The sequence below is a fragment of the Propithecus coquereli genome, unplaced genomic scaffold, assembly GCF_000956105.1.
Source record: "Propithecus coquereli isolate 6110/MARCELLA unplaced genomic scaffold, Pcoq_1.0 Scaffold49, whole genome shotgun sequence".
Taxonomy (NCBI): domain Eukaryota; kingdom Metazoa; phylum Chordata; class Mammalia; order Primates; family Indriidae; genus Propithecus; species Propithecus coquereli.
This window is the reverse complement of record NW_012150729.1, coordinates 972,359-998,613: the sequence shown is the minus strand read 5'-3', so window position 1 is coordinate 998,613 and position 26,255 is coordinate 972,359. Positions and strand designations below refer to the sequence as shown.

Here is a 26,255-nt window from a genome sequence, read left to right as displayed (position 1 = left end):
ATTATTCAGAAAAGAGTTTACTTGCAAAGGTCAAATGGTTATAAAGCCTAATTCATCCTTGGAAGTATTGTAGGGTCACTTGGATAAGTCTTGCTTTTAATTTTTTAACAACTGCCGACAGAACAGCAGTGTACCATTATCCCACCTTTGTACTATCAAAATACACAAGACGATTGAATTCTTTAGCTTGGCTACAGCGCCCAACGACGGGTTCCCCTCTGGGGTCGAAGGGGATGTGGGTGCCCTCTCAGCCCAGTCTGGAATGAAGAAGTCATCCCTGACTGCGGTGCCCTGGGCAGAGGGGCAGGACCAGAACCCTCCCACCAAGGCGATGCCAAGTCCCAGCTAGGGCCGCATCTCCCCAACTTTGCAGAAGCAGCGGAGGGACCGGAACCTCCCTCGACAGGCACTTCCCGCCTCCTCGCAGGGCCCACCCCACGCAGGTGTCCAGAGCTTCCCGCTCCCCACACCCGGGTCCCGCCCTCACCGGGACCGAGGAGAGGCACGTCTGATTGGCCGAAGGCGGCGGGGGCGGGGCCTATGCGCCCCGGGAGGCCCGGGGCAGAGGCGCTGGCCTGGCCGGCTGGGCTCACCAGGAGCGGTGGGTGCCGCGTGCGCCCGAGGACCGGGTCCGACAGCTTGGGCCGGCTCAGGATGAGGACGCGCTGGGCGACCCCTTGCCGCGCGGCAGGGCTCCTCCTGCTGCTCCTCCGGTGCTTCGGGCTTGCCGAGCCCTCTGGCCGCTCAGGTAATCGCGGGCGCGTCCGCCCTCCAGTGCGCTGGGGGCCTCGACGCTGCAGGTCTGTGGACTTTCCTCCTGCGCCAGGGCTGCGTCCGGGGTCAGGTCACGGCTGCTTTGCTCGGGGGCTGGGGCTAGGGGTGGGGGCTCTGGAGCCAGACAAGTGAGCCAAAGGGGAGGTCTGGCAGAGAAGGCGCTCCACTGCCCTCGGGCCCCGAGGAGGGAGCAGTAGGGCGTGGGGAGGACAGAGCCTTTCTGGTGCTGAGGGTCCACCGTAGCGGAGGCGCATAGGGTCTTTTCTGGGCAGGTCTCCCGCCCCTTCCTCCTCATCTTTCCTCTAAAATGTGGCATCCCTGGAGTATGGGGCTCCCCTTCTCCACCTACGTCCTATCCCACTTGTTCTCCCCGTTTCCTTTGCCCCTTGGTCACCTTGGTACCTTGGCCACTCAGTGTCAAGACGAGCTTTCACTCAGCGCCGAGGATTCCCAATGACTTCCCGACTCACTGCACCCACGGTGTGCGTTAAAAATGAAGTCAGGTTAAGGAAACTATCTTCTCTAAAAGTGAGCAAGACGGAGAGTCTGTTATGATGCCTTCCCCCACTGCCTAGAGCAGCAAACCTTTCCTCTAAACGGCTTATCAGCTCCAAACGACCCTCTCCCCTCCTACTTCCCACTCCCCCAAGGCTGACAGCCCCATGCTGAAGCGCAGGTTGCTTGCTTGGGGATCTCTTGCCTCTCACTACGGAAGCACGACCAGGAACACACGACCTTCGCTGATGTTCAGGGTAATGCCAGCCCCACCAGCCCCCTTGGCAGCAATCAGATTTCGCTTTTACTTTCTCTTTTCACCTTGGCAAGAGGTATGCAGAGGACCTTGCTTCTTGGTCGGACTGCCTAATGAGCAGTGTATGGACAGTCCCCATCCACCACTCCTGTTCTATTGCCTGTATGAGGAAGGAAAAAGCAGTGGAGACAGTCTGAAAAACGTTAAGTTGTTTGTGGCTTTTATTTTCTTTACAGTTAAGCTAAGTTACCATCTGGTTTAGACTTTCTTCAGAAAGTGACGGGAAGCGGTTTCTCAGAGTGGGTGGCATCATCCTATCTACATCAAGGGGATTTAATGGACTCTGCTCTTATTAACACTTCTCCAGTCTTCTTTGACCCTCTGAGCTGGAAACTACCAAAAGATCCATTAATAATAAGATCCTTTATTGCTGTGAGAATTCTATTCTGCCTGCCCCACGATCCAGGAGAAAAATTTCACTGCAGCAACTAACTACAGTGAAAACATCTAAGCATTTGATCACTAACCTCTTGGTTTCCGTCTACATCTGCTTTTGCCCTAAGACAAAATTCAAGATTTCCTCAATTATTGCAATCTCTACAATCCCTGCCCTTTCTCATTGACCCGAAGCAGAGCACCACCAGGTTTAACTCTATTCTCCCTGCACTTAGGTCCCCACAGGTATTTGTTTTCTTGTATCCTTCCTTACTCCTAGCAACCACTCTGGTCGGCTTTCACCCTCAGAGGAGACTTGTGGCATTGTTAGGGGAAGTACTGGAATTTTGAATACCCAGCTATTTGGGTAACTTGTTTGGCAGTGTGTCAGCTTCATGATGCTAGTAATGGTGTGCATACCTTGTCACATGTGCATGGCTGGGCTTGTGCAGGGGCTCTTGGTCATCCAAATGCTGAATCAGCACCTCCATCTCCTTGGGGAGATGCCAAGTGCTCAGTTTACTTTTTTGCCTGCTTGGAGAACAAACAGCTTGAAATAAACCAATCCTCCAGGGACTCCTGAGGTTCTTCCCAATCCACATCACCCAATCTGTGCTTGAAGACTTTCTGACTCCTAGTAGACTGCTATGGACCCAACTGTTACTTCAGGACCTGTTTTTGGACTGGTAAACCCAGACTTCTGGTTCTCTCCTACTTGTACACTCTGCACATATAGTAGAGACTCTACAAAATACCTCACAGTGTGGGCTGTGATAGTTCCCCTGAAACTGTAAATGCTACAGTCTTCATCTTTCTTACCTTCCCACGCCACTTCCCTCTCCATTTATCTATGGTTGTAAAATGTCAGTATCAGCCTTCTCTTTGGAATATGCAAAGCTCTTTGGTCTAGGGCTTATAAGACAGGAGTTATTTAGTGATCAGAAAATAAGAGAGCACTGAGAGAAATGGTTTCCCATTGATGGATGTAAAAATACTAAAAATTCACTTTCAGTTTATGGTAATGCTACTTAGCCATTTTCTCTCAAACACCACTGGAGAATTTGTATAAAATGAAGCATCTAAAAGTGCTTCTAGGGGTGATGAGCTTCTTTTCATCAACCTCTACCTTTTATATGTTCCCAATATTGTATTTGGAGATAAACATTAAAACCCCACTGAGGACCAGTGTAAAGTTGTGAAGTGAACAAGACACAACATAAAGCTATCAATAAAGAACCTACTTTATAGATCGCTCTTTAATTACTTTTTCAAAGTATAATACATTTCTAAAATAGATTATATACCCTTATATAATGAATTTTTTTAAATAAGGAATTATTTTCACATTTTCTCAGTCCTTCCCACTCTTCAACCTGCTCATCCCGATAAGGGTCATAAGACTAAGGCAGACTGAATAGCTCCTGCTAAGAGTAAAGAAAGCCGTGGGAAAACATCATGAGAGGACGAGATCTCTCTAGCTAATGAATTAAATATTAGATATGAATGCTTATACCACATTAGATATGAAGGCTAATGTTTCCTTAAAGTATATAAATAATATTTGTACTAAGTGACCACTATAACTGTAAAAAATTGAAATTGCATATTTGGTTCAAACACACATTTAGACTGAGGCAAGTATCTATCTTCAGAGATAGATTGCAATTTGTTACAAAGCTTGGCAACTTCGCTTTAACCTAGCTATTTCATGCTACTCCACACCTCTTCCACAGTCCTTCAGAGTTTCATAGTTCCTATGAGGTTATTAAATACACAGGTGTCCCAGAAGCAAAAATGTGGAGAAAATGGTAAAGTAAATTTTTATTTTCCGAAAAGTATTTGTAAAACAGCACTGTCAGCTAAGTACACATGCCCAATACAAGTGAGATTAGAATGACCTGAAATGCTACTAGCAGTTGCCTGACATAATAACGTTGTGAACATCTGTTCAAGAACAATATGCAATGAATTTAGCAAAGGCTAGTAAAACCTGCAAGGCTAGGGGACCTCTTACCTTGTGAAAGCATAGGATGTTAGTGCTGGAAGTGGCTTAGATATCTTATAATCCACTGTTTCATCTTACATTTGGAGATATGAAGACCCTGGGAGATTAAATGGCTTCCCCAAGTTCTCCCACCTAACTGGTAGCAGAGGTAGGTCTTCAATCTAGGACTCCTAACTCCTTATTCTGCTCTCTTTTCACTACACTAAGAGCTATAAGCCAATCCATTGGATTCTACAATGGCAGCTTGAAATATCTAGAACTCCAATCTGCAAAAGAAAGCAAAGTTGCTGCTTGCCCAGTTCACCTGTTTGGAGTCAAGGGGCACAGAGCAGAATGCCCAGGAAAGAAAGCAGCAAGACCACGGGGCAGGAGAGGGGATGTTTCCAGCAAAGGTGGTGGCCATCTCTCCTACAGGAACAGACTTTTTTTTTCCTGCTGTGATTCCTGATACTTGGAACACAAGATTTATTTTGGAGGGGTGAGAGAGAATAGTTTGGAAAAGAGTTAGATCAGATGTCTGAGTGGCTAGTGAATACATGGGAGAAGGACATTAGAGAAAGTGTAGTGTTAATCTTATAAGATAGTATATTTTCCTTTTCTGTTGACTATCCTGCCAACCTGTGTCAATCAGTAGAGAATGACAGAGGAATGTCAAAGAAGATAGAATGAGTGATGGAAGCTGCTATGGCAAGCATACCCAGCTGCAAACATGTGCAATATTTTAAAATTCAGATTTGAAAGCAGAAATAACTTAGAGTTTTAAAGAATTTCAGTTGTTGTTCCTGTTGTTTCTCTTGTTGCTGCTACTGTGAAAACGAAAAATTCCATGCAAAGTTGAAAGTACAATCAGACTTAATTTTATAGTTATTATTTACATAGTAAAATTTCCCCTCAAGACACCAGACCCCAGAATGAGAATTTTTAACCCTGAAACTGTGAATTATTACGAGAAAAGGTGTTCGTGTTAATAAAAACCAGTGATTATGAAGCTGGAATCAAAATGAAAGTGCTTTTTGGGAAACAAAATCTTACGGGTCTTTCTGCTGAACTCTGGTTCATTAACAATGATTGTTTAAGCTTGTCTAAAATACTTTAGCTTTACTCTTATCAACATGATGATCTGTGCTATAACTTTTAAATTTTTTTCTTTATAAAAGAACTAACCAAATCGTTCAATTATAGTTTGTTGTAACAGATGTGAATCTTACTCCACAAACTCAGTGTTCATTATTTTCAGAAAATTGAATTAAATTTTATTCTGAATTCCCATTCTACCAGGTTGGCAGAACTTCAATTTTTGTCATTATTGGGATCTTCCCAGCTCCGACAAAGTGCCAGGAACATTCAGGGTGGTTTCTCCTTTAGTTTTTAGGTTCCACTGGTTGCTTCTGAGTTTCCCATTGTCCAAACCCACAGGATCCTGAATCTGGTGGCTCAGGTGATTCCTGGAGCCCAAGGTTCAGCCTCCCTAGGTGATCCACACGGTCCCTCCAGCCCCTCCCCAGGTCCCGTCACCTTCCGAGGGTGCTACAATGGAACTGGCCACAGGTCCCCTGCCCTCAGAACCTAGGCTTCTATTTCCTCTCATTTCTTTACCCCGCTGTTCTACTTCTGCTCCCTCAAAAGTTTCCCCATTTCCTCTGAGACACCTCAGTGAATTCAGGCTTCCACAAAAGGTTCAGGGGGAAGTGGTCCTTAAGCAAATTCTCCTATTGTGTGGACACACCAATTTGCCCCAATGCAGAGAAGCACAGAGGCCCGATTGCATACTTGGATCAGAGGAAAGGAAAGGAATGGAACATATGTGAGAACAAAGCATCAATTTTTCATGAAGTAATTTACCCTGGCATGGTAACTAAAGTGTAAGCAAGACAGAATTGTGAGAAAAAAAAAAAAAAGACAGAATTGTGGTCCCAAGTAAGCTCAGGACATTCTTCATTGACCCTAGACCACCTAAGGAAGATGAACACTAAAGAGGTTCTTTATCTTATTAAATGAAGGGGAGAAATCTTTCATGGAATAGCAATAACAACCCTACATACTACTCTAGGTGCTTTACACGTATTAGCTCATTTCATCCTCATATCCACCATATAAAGTAGGTACTATTTTACAAATGAGAAAACTTCAGCACAGAGGTTAAATAACTTGCCTTGATCACAGGGCTAAGAAGTAGCAGAGGCAGAACACAAACCCAGGCAGACTGGCTCCAGAGTGCACCCTCATACCCCACACTGTACTGCCTCTCCTGCCACCACTGGTCTCCTACCTGTGTAGTGCAAGGGGACAGTCCAGTGGTGCTCAGACTTTCCTCAGCAAGCAGGGAGAAAGGCACATCGACCACATAATTCAGAATCCTGAAACGTCTTCCCACACTGTCTGTCTCAACCCAGGTAATGATGCATTCACTATCGTCAATGGAAACACAGGCAAGTGCCTCAAGCCACTGTCCGGCTGGATAGTAGCAACGGATTGTGATGAAACTGAGGACATGTTATGGAAGTGGGTATCCCAGCATCGACTCTTTCATTTGCAATCCCAGAAGTGCCTTGGCCTAGATATTACCAAACCCATGGATGTCTTGAGATTGTTCAGCTGTGACTCCAATGTCATGCTGTGGTGGAAATGTGATCGCCATTCAGTGTGTGGTGCTGCCCAGTACAGGCTGGCTCTGAAGGGCGGACATGCCATAGCAACTACAAACGCATCTGATGTCTGGAAGAAAGGAGGCTCAGAGGAAAGCCTTTGTGACCAGCCCTACCATGGTGAGTATTGGAGTGGGACTTTGACCCACTTGCTGTTGTGTTTGTTAAATGTGGCATTGAACATGCACAATTGTGTAAAAATAAAGTTGTACATTGGTAAAGTCAGTGAGTGAGCTATTCAATTCCAGGTACCATGCAGTTGCTTTGAGATACATTCTTACTACACACCTGTGAGGCAGGTGATCTTTGCTCCCCACCCCTTTACAGGTAAGGCCAGGAGAGGTTAGGTGCCTGTCAGAGGTCACACAACCATGGTGTGGTAAACCTGGGATTTGAAATCTATCTGATGTCTGAGCATACGTACTTCCAATGATGACATTCTGAACCCTAGGGGAAAAGAAACATTAGACTAACAGGAAACGGTTCATATAGATCCAAAGTCAAACAATCCAATAATTTGATCTTATTCTAAGTTAAAAAAGAAGAACGAAAAATAAATATATTTTTCTTTGCCTACAGATTTTTATATAATGGGCAAATTTTGAGTCTCATGTGGGTTTATTTATTTTCATTTTTGGCGTGTCTGTCACACTTTGATGTTTGTATTTATGATTCAGTGTTTTAGGAGTGGACTTTTTCTCTATTGTTTCCAAAAATAAGTGTATGAATATTGCCTTTGGGGGAACAGGCCATGACTTTGTTCTGAGTCTAGGGACTGGATTGCAACTAATTTCCAAGTTTAGAAAGAAGGAGTAGGTTTATTTCTTTTAACCACTAAATGTAATGAGCTATCCCCCAAGCAGATACTTTTCATTATGTTGCTCTAAATTACATCAAATTTTGATCTATATAATTATCTTATCTAAATCCTATTATCTTACTCTTGATTTCTTTACATACTTATATAGCTTTACAGAGGTTTTCTTCTTCTCTTAAAGCTCATTTAAGCTAAATTTGGCCTTAGACTCGGGATAACGGCTTCATTCCCATCCATCCCATTACCTGTACAAGTTTTTCTCCTGGGGAGCCTCTTTGTATTTCCCAGTGAAGACATAGAGAATCTGAGAATGTCAGGTTCTATTGTTATGGAGAAATATTAGAGAATTAGAGATGGGCTTTCCTTTTTATCAGTCCCCAACCTTTGAGTAGTTGACAAATCTGTTTCTATTTGCCAGCTTCCTCCTAAAATTAAAGTGGTTGCTTAAAGTTAAAGCAGTTGCTTTCTGGATACCACTTCATGGCAAGTTTAAATTGTGTGCTACAAAAGCCTTTCTCTAACTTGGCAACTAAGAGAAAACACAGAACCAAATGAAATGCCTTTTGACCTGAATTTAACTTATTTCATTGTATGTGTCCAGGGATCAGACAGGGTAATTTTCTTGGCAAGACTCTTTCAGTTTCCTGCCCCCTATTTTTTTGAGGGGCATAGTTATAATCTTAAACTCCCTCAGTCCCCAAAGTGTGTTCCTTTCAGTATAACTGGTTTTCTTTTTGATCCTATGTGTTTTATTTATGCATTTAGAATGTTCTTCTGAGAAAGATGTCCATGGGCTTCACACAGCTGAAAAGCAATCAGTGGCACAAAAAAGGTTAAGAACCCACCTGGAATGCCACCCAAGAGAGTTAACAGTGTCACCAGTACAGCCCACAGGCATAAAGTATTTCTTGACCTTTTCAAATGCAATATTTAGAACACTAAAATGTTTTTTAAAGTTATATATAGTTTTGACTGGGCTAGACATACCTCAGGTTTTACTTTGCACAGAGGCTAGGGCCAAACCAGCCACCTCTTCTCTGTTTCTGTCTAGGCGACTGGTACTACCTAAGTTCTACATGTCAGAAATCAGCAAGTCACCCTAGAGTTTTCCTGCTTTGTTTTCCCAACATTCAAATTTAATCAAATATTGAGTCCTGGCAATTCTACCTTTTTAAATTTGTGGATGTCCCTTCCTGTTCTTAGGTTAGGGACTACTGTCTTAAGTTAGGGACTTTCTCTAGGACTGTTCTCTCAGACTCTTGACACTGGTCCCTGCCCCACTGCCTTCTTATCTAGCAGGTCAGAAATAAGAAAGATAAGGTACCTGAGTCCCAACAAATTGAAGTCCAAGGTGACCCAGCTTGAGCAGCAAAGCCAGGGCTCAAAATCAATTTCCCAAATATGGCTTCTTTATTTCTCCTTTGGCTGTTGCAGTATAAAAAATTTTTACTTCTAATATAAGAACGTTTATTTATCATTGTGCCTTGTGTTGCCTTTGACCCCAACCCCCATCCTGTGTGAGTCATGTTCATCTCAGAGAAAACTTAAGCTGTATAAATTCTATGATTGAATTGCTTTTGACTAGCACCCGCTTATGCATTTACATCATTAAGATATCTTGACCTTACCAGCACTTTTCAAATTTTGAATGTTTGGTGAATCATGCAGAGAAAGTGAGCTTTCAGTGCAAGAGTGGTGGTAGAACTATCTGAACTTCTGGGCAACTCTTAGAAGCCTGCCACCTCTTTAACCATTGAGGCTATTAATTTGCTAGTTTTCCACCTAAATACTTCATCTCACAAATTTATGCCAATTGCATAATAAGCTGTTGTTTTAAGCATACTATCATTATAAATTCACACATAGAGAGAAGATCCTCCTCAGGAAAGCCTATCTTGCTAAGGAAACTCATGGGATTTAAGAGGTTCGGCAATAGCAAAGAATGTGTGGAAATAGAACTGTTAGTGAATAGTTAGCATAATTTAGCTGCTTCTGTTGTGGTGGTTGTTCTATGCTCATCATTCTTCAAAGCATATTGTGACAAAGAGGGCTTTTCAATTGAAGCCCAGCTTTGAGCTATGAAATTTAATTCGAAACCTCAGAAGGCAGCCATTGATGTCACAAGTTGTCCCTGTATGTCAAGGACTCTAATCAGAATGCCTATTCCCATCCCTGTCACTTACAGCTGAGCAACCAATGTTTCATGTAACTACTCTGCAAAAATGGGGATTTCACATACAAGTATAATACTTCCCCTATGATCTCACAGGTTTATGGTAAAAAACAAGTGAAACACATGTTTATGAAAGCACTTGGTATTCCAGAAATAAAAGGTTTCAGAAAAAAAATCTGATGATTCTATAACTAACAGTCCTCGTGTTCAGGGACTCTCCTCCTTGCGTTGTAATATGGGAAGAGAAATTGATCATGAGCTATTGGGGGGTTTTGGTGTGGTTAAAATTAAAGCATAGATAATAAGCAGGATCCTTATATAAGGTCAACATACTCTTTAACAGAAGTACCCTTTTTAAAACCATTTATATGACATAGGGGGAAAAAACCCAGTGATCCTTAGAAGATTGTTTACAAAGAAAAGCATCCAGATTATTCTTACCTTTTGCTATACTGCTGCTTAATACATTCTAAACTATTAAATTAAGTCTCATACTTCAGTTAGATGAATATTTCAGAATAATAAAGAATGTACAATCAAATAATGTCTTTTTTTATTTCAAAGTATTATGCGGGTACAAATGTTTTTGGTTATATGGATCAATTTTGTAATGCTTGAATCAGGATTGTAAGTGTTCCTGTCACCCAGCTAGTGTTCATTGTACCTTTAGGTAGGTTTTTGCTCATCTCCTCTTCCCCCATCTCCCCTGCTTGATTTCCACTGAGTTTTAATTGCCTCTATGCATGTGTATGCTCATCAGTTTCAATTTAATAGTGAGTACATGTGGTGTTTGTTTTTCCATTCTTTAGATACTTCACTTAAGATAATGGTCTCCAGTTCCATCCAAATCTTTGCAAAACTCATTAAATCATCCTTCCTCATGGCTGAGTAGTATTCCGTGATATACATATACCAAATTTTATTAATCCATTCATGAATTGATAGGTACTTGGGTTGATCCCACATCTTCATGATTGTGAATTGGGCTGTGATAAATATTTGAGTGCAGGTATCTTTTTCACAAAATAACTTCTTTTCCTTTGGGTAAATACCCAATAGTGGGATTGTGAGATCAAATGGTAGGTGGACTTTTAGTTCTTTGAGGAATCTCCGTACTATTTTCTATAGAGGTTGTACTAATTTGCAGTCCCACCAACAGTGTATAAGTGTTCCTTTCTCTCTGCATCCACACCAGCATCTGTTGTTCTGGGACTGTGGTAAGGTGATATCGCATTGTGGTTTTAATTTGCATTTTCCTGACGATTGGTGACATTGAGCATTTTTTCATATGTTTATTGGCCATTTGTCTTTCTTTTTTTGAGAAGCTTCTGTTCTTGTCTTTTGACCATTTTTTAATGGGGTTGTTTGATGTTTTCTTGCTGATTTGCTTGAGTTCTTTCTTTGTAGATTCTGGTTATTGGTCCTTTATCAGACGTATAGCTTGTGAGTATTTTCTCCAATTCTGTAGGTTGTCTATTTGCTCTGTTGATTATTTCCTTGGCTGTGCAGAAGCTTTTTAATTTAATTGAGTCCCATTTATTTCATGTTGTTGCTGTGATTGTCATTGGGATCTTCTTCATAAATTCTTTGCCTAAGGAAATATCTAGAAGAGTTTTTCCAACATTTTCTTCTAGAATTCTTATGGTTTCATGTCTTACATTTAAGTTCTTTGTCGATCTTGAATTAATTTTTGTGAGTGGTGAGAGATGTGGATCCTGTTTTATTCTTCTGTATGTGGCTATCCAATTTTCCCAGCACCATTTATTGAATAGGGCTTCTTTTCCCCAGTATTGTTGTCTGCTTTATCAAAGATCTGTTGGCTATATCTAGATGGTTTCATATCTGGATATTCTGTTCTGTTCCATTGGTCTATGTCTCTATTTTTGTGCTGATACTGTGATGTTTTGGTTACTATAGCCTTGTAGTATAGTTTGAAGTCTGGTAATGTGTTTTGTTCTTTTTGCTTAAGATTGCTTTTGCTATTCACACTCTTTTCTGGTTCCAAATGAAATGTAGAATTATTTTTTCTAGATCTGTGAAATATAACTTTGGTATTTTGATGGGGATTGCATCGAATCTGTAAATCACTTTGGGTAGTATGGACATTTTAACAATGTTGATTCTACCAATCCATGAGCATGATATGTTTTTCCATTTATTTGTATCATCTGTGATTTCTTTCTTCAGTGGCTCATAGTTCTCTTTGTAGAGATCTTTCATCTCCTTGGTTAAGTATATTCCTAGGTATTTTATTTTATTTGTAGCAATTGTGAATAGTATTGCATCTTTTATGTGAGTCTCGGATTGACTATTATTGGTGTATAAGAATGCTACTGATTTCTGTATGTCGATTTTGTAATCTGAGACTTTGCTGAATTTATTTATCAGTTCGAGGAGTGTCTTGGTGGAATCTTTGGGGTTTTCTAGGTATAAGATCATATTTTCTGCAAAAAGTGATAGTTTGACCTCCCATTTTCTGATTTGGATACCCTTAATTTCTTTGTCTTGCCTGATTGCTCTGGCTAGGGCTTCTGGCACTATGTTAAATACAAGTGGTGACAGTGGGCACTCTTGTCTTGTTCTTAGTGGGAGTACTTTCAACTTTTCCCCATTCAGTATGATGCTGGCTGTGGGTTTGGCATATATGGCTTTTATAATTTTGAGATATGTTCTTTCTATGCCTTTGTTGAGGGTTTTTATCATGAAATGTTGCTGAATTTTGTCAAATGCATTTTCTGCATCTATTGAGATGATTATATGATCTTGTTTTTGCTTCTGTTTATGTGGTGAATCACATTTATTAATTTACATATGTCGAACCATCCTTCCATCCCTGGCTTGAAACCCACTTGGTCATGGTGGATTACTTTTTTGATGTGCTGCTGAATTTGGTTTGCTAGTACTTTATTGAGGATTTTTCTATCTATGCTCATCAGAGATGTTTGTCTGTAGTTTTCTTTCTTGTTGTTGTTGTGTCCATTGTTTTTTGTTGTTGTTGTTGTTGTATTTTTTCCTGGCTTTGGTATCAAGGTGATACTGGCTTCATAGAATGAGTTGGGGAGGATTCCCTCCTTCTCAATGTTATGGAATAATTTCTACAGAATGGGTACCAACCCTTCTTTGTAGGTCTGGTAAAATTCAGCTGTGAATCCATCTGGTCCAGGGCTTTATTTCGATGGAAGATTTTTTTTATTGCTGCTTCAATCTTGTTGCTAATTATCGATCTGTTCAGGAGTTCTGTTTCTTCCTGACTGAGTCTTGGGAGGTTGTGTGTTCCCAGAAATTTGTCCATTTCCTCTACATTTTTGAGTTTATGTGCATAGAGATTTTCATAGTATTCACTGATGATATTTTATATTTCTGTGGTATTAGTTGTAATATCTCCTTTTTATTTATGATTGAGCTTATTTGGGTCCTTTCTCTTCTATTCCTGGTTAATCTGGCAAGAAGTCTGTGGATTTTGTTTATCTTTTCGAAGAATTAACTTTTTGTTTCATTGATCTTTGTAATTTTCTTATTTTCAATTTCATTTAGTTCTGCTCTGAATTTAGTTATTTCTTTTCTTCTGCTGGGTTTGGGTTTAATTTGCTCTTCCATTTCTAGTAGCTTGAGACCTGTCATTAGATTGTTAATTTGTGATCTTTCTTTCTTTTTGCTATAGGTATTTAAGAGTATGAATTTTCCCCTTAGGACTGATTTTGTTGAATCCCATAGATTTTTATAGCTTGTATCCCCTTTGTCATTCAGTTACAGAAATCTTTTAATTTCCGTCTTAATTGGATCAGTAATCATTCAGCAGCATGCTGTTTAATTTCCATGACTTTGTGTAGAATTGAGTGTTTCTCTTGGAGGTGATTTCTAGTTTTATTCTGCTGTGCTCTGAGAAGATATATGGCATGATTTCTGTTTTTTTGAAGTTGTTGAGCTATGTTTTCTCGCCGAAAATTTGATCAGTCTTGGAGAATCTTTCATGTGCAGATGAGAAGAATGTATATTCAGTAATTTGGGGGTAAAATATTCTGTAAATGTCTGTTAGGTCCATTTTTTCTAGAGTCCCATTTAAGTCCCATGTTTCTTTATTTATTTTCTGCTTAGATGATCTGTCCAGTTCTGTCAGTGGGGTGTTGAAGTCCCCAGCAATTATGATGTTGCTGTTTATCTCTTTGGTTAGATCTAGTTTTGCTTTGCTTGCGATTTTGCTTTGTGAAATCGGGTGCTCCTGTGTTATTTGCATAAATATTTAGAATTGTTATGTCTTCTTGTTGAATTGCTCCTTTACCATTATGTAATAACCATATTTATCTTTCTTTACTATTGTTGATTTAAAGTCATTTTTATCTGATATGAGAATGGCTACACCTGCTTTCTTTTGGTTTCAATTGGTATGTTATATTCGTTTCCATCCCTTTACCTTGAGTTTGTATGAGTCCTTGTGGGTTAGATATGTTTCCTGGAGACAGTTGATATTTGGCTTATATTTATTTTATCCATTCAACCAAACTATGTCTCTTGAGTGGGGAATTCAAAGCATTCACGTTGATTGATAGAATTGATATGTGGGGTGCTAATCTGTTCGTCCTGTTAGGTAGTACCTTATTGCTTTTTTTTTTTTTTTTTTTACCTCTTGTACTATTGTTTTATACGAGCTCTGAGCTTTAGCTTTTGGGTGGTTTTACTCTAGTAGGTGACTATTATGTTGATCCATTGTAATGTAGTTCTGAGTATTTCCTGCAGGTCAGCTCTGGTCTTGATAAATTCCCTCAGTGATTGCTTATCTGAAAAAGTCTTTATTTCTTCTTTATATATGAAAGTTAGTTTTTCAGGATACAAAATTGTAGGCTGGCAGTCGTTCTGTTTAAGAAGACTGAAGATAGGGCCCCAATTCCTTCTGGCTTGTAAGGTCTAAGTTGGGAAGTCTGTAGTTAGCCTGATGGGTTTTCCTTTGTAAATTACTTGATGTTTTCACCTTATGGTTCACGAGAGTTCCTGTTGAATTTGGCCAGTCTGATGGCTATGTGTCTTGGTGATTGCCTCTTTGTGATGAATCTCCCAGATGTTCATTGGATTTCTTATACCTGGATGTCTAAATTTCTAGCAAGAGCTGGGAAGTTTTCCTCAATTATTCCCTCAAATAGATTTTTTGTGTATTTTCTTCTTCACCCTCTGGGATGCCTATGATTCTTATATTTGGCCCTTTTATATAATCCCATATTTCTTATAGGCTTTGTTCATTCCTCTTAATTCTGTGTTCTTTATTTTTGACTGAGTGAGTTAATTCAAAAGAGTTGTCTTCAAGCTCTGAGATACTTCCTTCTGCCTGATCTAGTCTATTCTTAACACTTTCCACTGTATTTTGTATTTCCCTAAATGAATTTTTTTATTTCCAGAAGTTCCGTTTGGTTTTCCTTTAATCTGTTGATCTCTTTAGTGAATTTTTCATTCATTTCATGAATTGTTTTTCTGGTTTCTTTGAGTTGGTTTTCCATTTTCTCATGGATTTCATCGAGCTTCCTTACAATCCACATTTGGAATTCTTTATCTGTCATTTTAATATTTTCATTTTGGTTGGTATCCATTGCTAAAGAGATGGTATTCCCTTTTGGGGTGTCCTTTCACTCTGATTTTTTGTACTTCTGGAGCTCTTTTGCTGATTCCTTCTCATCTGGAGCAGCTGCTACTTCTTATTTTTGGATTTTGTTTTGTTTAAATGGGGCTTTTTCCCCTCCCCTCACTTGTATGGGTGTGTTTGTAGTATATGTTGGGTAAGAACCTTTGGCTTTGCTTGTGGATGTTTTGATGGCAATCTAGGTTCTGGATGAATGCCTTGGTTATAGATATCCTTAGTGTAGTGTTTTCCTCAGTTGCTAGTTGTTTGTAGGCTGTAGCAGTGGTGAGCTATGTGACTGGACAGATCCAAATACTGTCTGTCTTAAGCACATTTTTAAACAAATCTGTGAGACATTTTGAGGGACCCTTATAGCTTGGTAAAGGATGGTAAGATCTGATTACTGTGCTTTACCTAATAGTCATTATTTGATCTGATAATGACCAGAATTTTAAACAAATTGAGAATATAAAAAAAGGTGACAGAAACAGATACAGGGTTAGTTTTTTTATAAAAACACCTTTCCAAGAGAACTATTATCGATATAAATATTGAGCACTTCCTCCAGCATTTCCAAGCATATTCGAGGTTGGCATCACTTTTCAGTTCCTCTCTATGTACCAGGTAAAATGATTAAAATAAAAGCTAGGTGTACTACCTCATTGGCCACCAGCTGGTCCCATGACTGCCCCATTGAAGCTGGTTCTTTTTTCATAACCAAATTACTATGCCCTCTCCTTCCTCAAGAATCTACTCAGAAATTCGGTGGTTCTTCCCTTCACTTCCTCAGAACCCACAATCTCAATTCTACCTCCAGTCTCTGAACAAGGAGACTATATGTCCATCTCTCTAACTCCACAGGTGGTTCCAAAGTCCACACCCACTCTCAGTGATTTCAAGGTATTTTTATGGCCTCACACTTACTAAAGAAAAGAAAATAGATGTTAGTTTAATCTTAGTTAGGGCACCCTTTCTGGTGAAGTACTGCACCGCCCACACCAGAGTAAGTAGACCCTCACTTGACCAACCCAGACTCTTTTAGCTCTTTATCACACCACAATAAATGAAGCTTTACGTGGATTATCTCACTGAGTCCTATTCCCAATTTGCAAATGCAGAAACTAAGGCTAATGAGGTTGGGTAGCTTGCCTACAGCCACACAGCGGTCAGAGGGGGAGCCAGAATTCAAGTCCAAACCTAAATAGTCAGCATCCATGCTCTTAATTTCCACACTAGGCAGCCTACTCAGATATTGTATTCTCATAAGTGAAAACAACAATCTTTCTTTAAAAACAGCTTTATAAATTAGCTAACTAAAGCTGGTTATCCGGTTTTTAACTCTCTTTTTCTCTATTCCCTCTCTAACCCACAGAGATATATACCAGAGATGGGAACTCCTATGGGAGACCTTGTGAGTTTCCATTCTTAGTTGATGGAACCTGGCATCATGAGTGCATTCTTGATGACAATCATAATGGGCCATGGTGTGCCACCACCTTAAATTATGAATATGATCAAAAGTGGGGCATCTGCTTAAAACCAGGTATGTACAGGCTGGTAAACTTTATGTGTGGAAAGAAGAGAGTACCATTTATTTATTTATTTAATTTCAATTTTTTTTTTTTTTTTTTAAAGACAGGGTCTCACTCTGTCACCCAGGCTGGAGTGCAGTGGCACAATCAAAGCTCACTGTCACCTCATACTCCTGGGCTCAAGCAATCCTCCCACCTCAGCCTGCTGAGTAGCTGAGACTACAGGCATGAGCCACTGCACCAAGCTGAGAGTACCATTTTATATGAGACAAAAAGGAGAAGAAAGATGACTTTAAAGCAACTACAACAAATATTATCTTAGATAAGGAGTATGTGTTTGGAGAAAGAGAGAGAGATGATGTGTAGCTATGAATTTGCTTTCAGAAACAGGTCAGGAGGAGAACCAAGACAGATGTTCTCATGCAAAACAAAGGCAGAGGGGAGTGTTCAATAGCACAGTCATTGCAGAAAGAGGAAGTGGAAAAGACATGAGCAGTTAGGAAATTGCTGCTGACCTTTCGTAGAGCAGTTTCAGAAGACTAATAGGAGTAGAAAGAAGCTGGGTTGTAGTGGACTAAAGCATGAACAGGAGGAAGTAAGCCTCATGAGTTTCATGGGGAAGAAAAAGAGAGAGCTAGACAAAATTACAACAAATTCACACAGTTTAAAGATTTCAATTGGTGTTATTGAGAATCAGGCAACACTTGATTCCATAAAATAGAAGATTGTAAGTGTTCCAGTTAGTGGAGCAGAAGAGGTTGGCATTGTAGCCAGACTAAGGACTGAAGAAAACAGAAACAAAAAACCAAAAAGCAGTTGATCATTTCAAAGTTATTTTCCTTGTAAGACAGGGATGGGGGACAGAACAATAGAAAAATAACTAATTTATTAATATCAGGTGATTGCAGGTTAAGAATTAAAACAGAGGAATTTCATTATCATGTCAATTGAAACTGGCCTGTTTGGGAAATTAGGCTGTTATCTTCCTCTTCTGATTCTTCTGAGGCCAGATAACAACTCAGTTTCAGTGTGGTAATGTGGAACTTTGGAATGGGTGACTCCATCCAGGGATGGGGAACCTGCGACCTTAAGGTCCTCAAATGTGGACTTTTGACTGAATCCAAATTTTACAGAACAAATCCTGATTTGTTTTAAGAATTAAATAAAAATATAAAAGATGAACAAAAATGTATTAATAAAAATAAAAGAATTTTATTAAAATATAATGGAAGGCTGCAGCTTCCCAACCCCTGTGGAGCAGTGGCGAACCTATTACAAGAGCTTAGTCCAAAACAATAGCCTCCTGTGATTTATATTTAAAAGAGCAAAGGGTAATTTGAGGGGTAGATGAGTTGAAACAACACTTTGAGCATGGGGAAGAGTTACATATGTTTATGGCCGGAAGCAAAGAGTGGGAGACAGAACATACAGATATCTCTGGCTCTCCCAAAATTGGTGACACTTTCCCTCAGCTATTCCTGTGTGTTTGTCAGAGCACTTTTTCTAGTTGCTTCTTACTAGAAGCAAACTATTCAGGGCGTGCTAAAGAATTTGCTGTTCTTTAGAAGAAAAAGAGACCAAAGTAGCAGTTGCATCATTATCTGGTATATAACTGAGACACAATTTCTCACCAATTAAGTGAGAGTTAGAGAGGGTCACAGTACCTGACATGTGATAGGTGCTCAAAAAATATCATTTAATGAGGATTAGGTTGAAAGAATCTATAGCAAAGAGAAAGGAAAGAGCTCCAGACCTAAGTGACAATAGGTAATACTTACAGGGCCCTGCCAGGTATCAGCTACTATTCTCAGCTCTCAATATACATTAACTCTTTCAATCTTCACAACCACCTTATAAATAATCACCATTATTTATCCCCATTTTACAGATGAGCATAGTGAGGCACAGGGGAGTTACATAACTTGCCTAAGATCACACAGCTAATAAATATCAGAGTTCGGATTCAAACCCAGGAAATCTGGCTGTGAAGTCCTTGTCCTGAATAGCTCCACTATCCTGCCTCATTGAGTAGCCAGCCTGTGGTATTAGTAACGCTGATCCCTCCTTAAGGGAATCTGAGCTTCAAAATGCAGAGTTCTAAGTAACTTGGAGAGGTTATACTGGGCCAATAGTTTTCCAACCTCAGGATACAACAGAATCACTTGGAGGGTTTGTTAGAACACAGATTGCTAGGGCACACCTCCAGAAATTCTGATGCAGTAGATTTTGGGTGGGGTCCCAACATTTAACAAGTTTCCAGGTAAGTGATGATGATGCTGGTCTGGGGACTATGCTTTGAGAATTTAGGGAGAGGCCAGGCTTTTCAACACCTGGAACCTACTGAAATAGAAAAAGCCAATATTTGTTTCAGCTGTAATTCATAGCAAACAGAGTTTGGTCCACCAGGTACCAATTTCATTAAACTTTCACTGTAGTTTGGATCAGAAGTTTCAGGTGCTTGAAAGGGAGCTTAGCGGTTATCCAGTGCAAACCCCCATTTCTCAGGTGAGAGGCAGCAAGCCCAGGTGGATGGAATGACATGTCAGAGTCAGATCACATTCTGTGGAGCCTGGTGGAGAATCCAGGATTCCTTATCCTCATTCCTGAGCATATTTACCCAACTCTTCCCTGCTGCTTTGATTGAGATGAGTCTTGGTGCCTTTAGCCTCCTTTAGGTGTGGGGGAGGGGATGTTTTAATGCATCCATATGCCTCCCAGAGTTACGTTTTATGGAAGAAGCAAGATTGTGCGTTTCTCAAACCTGAGGACTGCTAAATCCTGGAGGCTGTGTTATACAGCAAACACACTGCCATCCCACTGGAAGCTTCTGAATTTACAAATATAAGGCCTCAGTGGTAATAATGAACCTTTAGGCAATGTGCTTGCAAATTCACCCTATTTTGTTTTCAGCAAATGTCACAATCTCTGTTGCTATTTATGCCACAGGAAAAGGGCTAAAAAAGCAGTATGTGCCATTCAGAGGGTCAACAAGACCAGGCTCAGAGACCAGTACTCTGATTATAGCTCTGCCACAATCACCTCTAGATCTTTGTTCCTTTCTGTGAAATTAGAGCATTAGACAAGATGATCTCTAAGGGCCCTTCCAGGTTATAGGTTCATGAGTATAACATCTGATATGAAACTGGTTAGAGGAGGAAACCCCCTGAGAGGAGCCTGGGACACACTTGACTCAGCCTGCTTTGGGTTTTCCCTCTTATTGGGGGCACATGGGAGGCTCTGGGGGTATTTTTGAACCAGTTGTCTCAAAGCCTATGTATCTCATCCAGGAAACAGCTTGAAGTTGCTTTGTCCAAAATCATACATGCTCTTATATATCTGTTAAAGACTATAATATATACATTATACAATGCACATATATATTTATAGACATATATGCAGACATATGTACATATATGATGTATATATAGTGTGAATTATATTAATTATATATCATATATTCAATTATGTATTAAGATATTAAGGAGAAACTTGGACTTAGTTTCCCAAATAAAGTAGTTACTTGGGCTCTATATCTTGGCCATGTAAGCAGCATGTCTGTGCACGCATATACACATACAGTGGTTTCTCTGCAGTCTGTGGGCAAACCCTCTGCAGGCTGCCACCATGTTCAAGTGAGCTTGTTTTCCAATAGCTCAGTGTTCACAACATGTGCACATTGAGACTCATACCTTCAGGCAGAGGGCAGGCAGGGACATGGGCAAAAACATGGCATTGTAATTGATAGAAGATAAATGAAGAGTGGAAGCTTTAACCAGCCTGAGTCCTTTGGTGTGTTATGATTCCAGTTTTATTGTGTAACCAAAGGATCAAAATATGGTCTAAATAAGCAAGGGCAGCCTCTATTTTGACATATCCTAAGAGTATGCAAATTGAATTGCAGTATTTGTAAGCATCCTAAGTAATAGGAAACATTAGGCCCTTACTTTATGATCACTAACATATCTTTTTATCAACAGAAAATGGCTGTAAAGATAATTGGGAAAAGAATGAGCAGATTGGAAGTTGCTACCAATTTAACACTCAGGCAGCTCTTTCTTGGAAAGAAGCTTATGTTTCATGTCAGAATCAAGGAGCTGACTTACTGAGCATCAACAATACTGCTGAATTAACTTATCTTAAAGGTAGGCATAACTTGTGTGTGGTAGAGCAAATTGCTGAAATTGTAATGGTGCTTTCTTCTTCATTTTCGTATCCAGGTGTGTTGCTTTGTGTATATCTTTTCTGGCTCCTCTTGGGATTTCCACTTCAACACTGAAGCCCACAAGCAAAAAAGCACTGAATGTAATCATGTAATCATTTCCATCCATTGAAAGTGTATCTTATGATGGAGACTAAAGAGAGATTGGTGTTCAGAAAACGAGGTAGGGTAGCAAGATTAAACTGCTTCCCTAATCCTAAATAAGGGATTTGAAAAAAAGTGAACATCAAACTCTTTGAACATTGCAAAGTAGAGAATTCAAGGAAAGTGAAAAATATGGTTGAGTCATATTAGATGGCCTCAGTAAAAAGTCCTCACACTGACTGAGGGAGTGCAGGTGAGTTTTAAGAAATCTTAAAAGTGGATTTAATAACATGGACACATAGAGTGTATAGGATTTTGTTTTGTTTGGGGGTGTGGTAGTGGTAATTTTTAAGTTTTTAATTATGAAAACTTAAATCACATAGACAACAGTAGAAAATAACCTAAAAGAGATCATTTGTTCTTTCATATGAATTTAAGGATTATCTTGTTAATTTCAGTGAAAACCTCCCCCCCCCATTGGGACTTTGACTGGAATTGTATTGAATTATATATTAATTAAAAAGGCATTGCTGTCTCTATATTAAGTCTTCTCATCCATGAAAATAGTATGCCTTTCTATTTATTTAGGACTTCTTTTATGTACTCAGCAAAATTCTGTAACTTTTTCCATCAGAATCTTATATATCTTTTTAAAAAAGAAGTTTTATTAACAGAATTTTTATATTTTTTTAAATCATGGCCTAAGTTACTGATGATTTATTCTCTGAATGAAAAAAATAATAGCAATATGTAATGATAATGATGATGATGTTCTGGGAAGACTACTAAATGCTTTTCTTACATTATCTCATTTAATCCCATTTAACAACCCTATGAGGTAGGCATTATTATTATGTTCATTTTGGAGATGAGGACTGTGAGGCTCAGAGAAGAAATATAACTTGTCTAAGGTTACCCACAAGTAATTAGCAGAGCTTAATTACTTTAAACAGAAAGTTTGACTTGAAAACAAGTTGTATTGGGCATGTACCTGCATTCACCTTTTATAAGACTATAGATTCTTTGCAGACAGAGACAGGTCTCATGGGTTGTTTTTTACTTTTGGACAACACTGTAAGCTTTATTGCTATATGTTAAATACATTTTGACTAAGTAATTCAGATAAATCCTATCACACTGTTTTATAACAACTGTAAATATTTGATAAATACTAACTATGAGCTAGGCCCTAATTTTTCCAGATAAATAAGTTAATCATCACTACAACTTCATAAGACAAATATTTTATCACCAGGTAAGTAAATTTATCCTTAAAAATAATAGACCCAACATCATACAGCTAAGAAGTACCAGAATCAGGATTTGACTATCAACATATAGAACTGTAAGCTTTTACTTACTTACTTACTTTATTTATTTTATTTATTTATTTATTTGTGACAGGGTCTCCCTATGTTGCCCAGGCTGGAGTGTAGTGACTATTTACAGGTGTGATCATGGTGCACATAGCCTCAAACTCCTAAGCTCAAGTGATCCTCCCACTTAATCTTCCCGAGTAGTTGGGACCATACCTGGCTTACTTTTTTATTATACTACTCTTGTTACATTTCTTTATTTCTTTTTATCATTAGAAGTCCATTGGTCTTTTGTCATTCTTTTTGGCTATTGCTTTATTCAGACTTCCTTTCTTACTTACAGCTTTACCCTTTTCCTGTGTTCTTTGATACTTGAATATACACCTCTAGAATGGAAATCTGTCAAATAAGCCTAATGGGCTAATGTTTGGCAGTGGAATTCTATTCCAGACCTCACTGAAGCCTTACAAAAAATATTGTTCAGAATGAAAAGTGCCAATAAATTTAAGTCTCCTAGAATATTGACATTTGGAAAGTGATGCCTTCAATGAAGGAGACAAGTGGTAAAGTATGGCTGTCCACATCCTACCGAACAATCTAATGATGCATTTGGAGGAATGAATGTTGCATGATTCTTTATGCATCAGTTTCCTTTAATAACTCATGAAAGTGAGGGAGTATAATAAAGAGCCTTATTGTCTCCTACCCTGGCCAGACACTCCCCACATTTTATGCATATCATTAATTTTAGAGGCATATCCATTTCTAATGTTCCAAGTTCCTTTTTCAGTATGAAAGCTATTTAAGCATATCAATACGCCTAATTATGACCGTTGGTTTCCCAAGACCCAAGAAAGCTATGTTTTAACATCTAAAACTCATAGTATCCAAATCTAGAAAAGAAATTTCTATTAATTGTCCTTTACTGAAAACTACCATGTGTAAACATTGGTCTAGGAGTAGTGAGGCCAACAAAAGTGAATCAGACAGATTTTGTAATCAAAGTACTTGATCTATGCAGGGAAATAAGAGTTGTATGTATGGAGAGTATAGAGGATATTATTCCCAAACAACCCCTGGGTTTGGTAGCTAGTGGTTGGGTGGAACTAGGGAATCTATTGCCAGAAAGAAAACAGAAGTAGCCCCTTGAAGGTAAGAGCTTTCTTTTTCCTTTCTGCCTGCCCTGCACGTAATTAGCTTTGTTTTCATTTTGTTTTACTAATACTTGGGACCTACAGGTGGCAGATTTGGTTTCAGTATACTCACTGAATTTTGTTTGAGAGTCATATTTTCCATGGCTCTGGCCTTCCCAGAACCTCTAACCACTGATTCACCCTAGAGCTACAAAAGAGGACCCAAAAATCCCCAGAGCAGGCACAGCACATTTCTATTCCTCCTAGTTTGCCTCCACCCTGAAGAGTTATTCACCTTCAGCCGATTTGACAGGTGTCTCAAGGCTAAGATGCTTCTAGGTGAGGTCCCCTGCTGGCTGTGGCCTTTCTAATGCATTAGAAGAGGTCTTCTCTGGCTCATTCCAGATGCATGACTATTATCAAGCCCTGAAGTCTCCCATTGTGGGGAGAGAAATCCATGTACAGTGTTAGTTCTGAAAAGGAATCTTTGGAATAGTCAAGAAATATCTTACTTCCATGGACTCACCCATTTGACTAGATATGGAGTTTTATGCTAGCAATCATCTGTCTCTTGATGGCAAAGATGGAGGTAGGCACAGTCTCAAATTGGTCAACTTCTTGCCTGGACTGTATGTGGAGAAAAAAATCTACCTCCAGATTCTCCAAGCCTATAAAAAATTTCTGCCCTTCATATATGCCCAACTGGAACCTCTAGAATTTATTTATCTATTTCCCATTCATATCCACCTGGCAAAAGGCACAGAAAGAGCATTCTTGTTTCTCAACACAGTCTCAGTTTTAAAATCCTGTGATTCCAGCGAAGTCATCAATACAGGTCACAAAGAGAGTGCAGTAATGAAACCAATCAGGAGCATGTCAACTTCGAAAGATCATTTTGTTCCATTATAAATGTGTAATTACCATGTGCAGGTAAGTGATGGGATTAAGCAGAGGGAGTGTTTACTTCGTGCTGGGAGATATCTTCAAAAGCTTCATGGAAGGGATGGTATTGAACTTGGAATGGATGGGAAGTACTGGCCCTCAATAGTAACCCCACTAGAAATGAGTGAAAGGAATTCTGAATATCAGGGTATCATTGAGTCTGGAGTACCAGAAATACATCGTAGTGTCCAGGACTTCTTTAGGAATGCTGTAAAATCAATTGCTTTTACTAATGAGGAAAAATATTCATTAGATTAAATCTTCAAGGTCTCTGTGTATTTGTGCTGGCAGCCCTTGCTTATGCTTAAGAGGTGAAAAGAGAAGGATGAATCCAGAGTTCCTTCTTAGGGTTCTCCCCAAGGCATCTACCCAACTATCCACCGTCTCCTTCCTTGATAAAGTACCCTTATCATTTATTTCCTTGAAAAAAGTGAGGTGATACCTTAGTTCTTCACCTTCATGCTTACAAATTTATCTGTGTCTATACTGTCATCTCTCCAGCTTCTGCAAGGCTAACTCCTTCCCCAAGCTCTTTGTATCCACATAACTGTCTTCTGTTTCTTCTATTTTCATCAGCTCACTCTACTGACTCCTCCCCAACTGGCTATCAGCTTGTTTTAATTTCTGCCATTAAAATATATACGTATTTCCTGGATCCTGCAGCCCTACCTCTTCCTTTCACCAAGCTCCTTTGCATTTCCCTCCTAACCTCACATTTACTCCTAAGTGGAGCAATAATTGAGCCTCTGTCCCCATTACTCCCTTCCCAGGCTCCTGCTTGTCCCTTGAATGTTGGTTTCTGGCTTACTGCTCTTGGCCCCTTTCCTCTTTCTTGCTGCTATTTCTGCTTTGCCCAGCAAAGCCCTTCCACTCCCTGAATTTCAATTTCAGTGGAGTCGCATGTTTTAGGCATTTGAGTTCTAAAGTCTCAGTAAAGATTATGTATAATCACGACTGCCCTCTAAAAGCCCTTAAAGTATGAATATGGTTTTCTATATGCAAGCCACCATTTATTTATCTGTGTACTGCAATAATACATCATATGGAATTCCCTGAAAGGAATTAAGAAACTCTTATCAAATGTTACTGCTGGGAATATTTTATTGATTTATAAAGATTCCAACCTGTTAGCTCTTCCTGTTTGTCAGCATCGTCTTTGTTTTTGGTGAAACACTTCATCAAGTGCTCTATCTCTTCTACCTAGCCCTCAATTAATTTTTCAAATTCTTCCTTCATGATGTTGATGAAGTCCTGCCAGGTTCATAAATAATGCTATTGACTTCCTAAACAGCATTGAAAATCCTTGCAATCATTTTCACATTCTTTTCCTTCTTTTTCCAATATACATGGATCCATACAAGCATGATCATATCCACTTTTTGTGTATGCACATTGAGTGTAACATCAGAAATTGGCCTCACTACTTAAATTATCCCTGATTCTCTTTCTTTCTCTCTCTTTTTTTTTTTTTTTGCTGATGGCATCTGCATCTGGTCGTGAAATAATATTAAATAAATTTGAATGATGCATCTCCACTGCAGTGCGTGCATGTGTGCGTGTATGTCTCATTCTGTATTGCCAATCCAGATGTTCCTTTGGACTCTAGAGCCATATATTCCATTGCTTTTGAAACAGCTCAGAAGTATTTCTGACCAAGTCCTAGAAGCAATTTACCATTTTGGGGATCCATGTCTGTTTTCTTATATTAGGTTGAAATACTCATGAGGGAAAGACTTTGTCATTTTGGTTTTTATATTACTAGTGCCTGGCAAATAATATGTGCTTAATGAACTTAAATTGTCAGTCTGGAATACATTCAGATCT

At 39.4% G+C, this 26,255-nt stretch overlaps 1 protein-coding gene across 1 annotated transcript in view; it reads left to right on the top strand.

Moving 5' to 3' along the window:
- The first annotated feature begins 600 nt into the window (after positions 1-600).
- Positions 601-26,255, top strand: part of LOC105819537 (lymphocyte antigen 75) — a 145,098-nt gene continuing 119,443 nt past the window's right edge. Inside the window, 4 exon segments of the mRNA XM_012655813.1 lie at positions 601-748; positions 6,359-6,730; positions 16,578-16,748; positions 20,715-20,946. Of these exon segments, the coding sequence (XP_012511267.1) occupies positions 655-748; positions 6,359-6,730; positions 16,578-16,748; positions 20,715-20,946 (869 nt within the window). The 5' untranslated portion in view covers positions 601-654.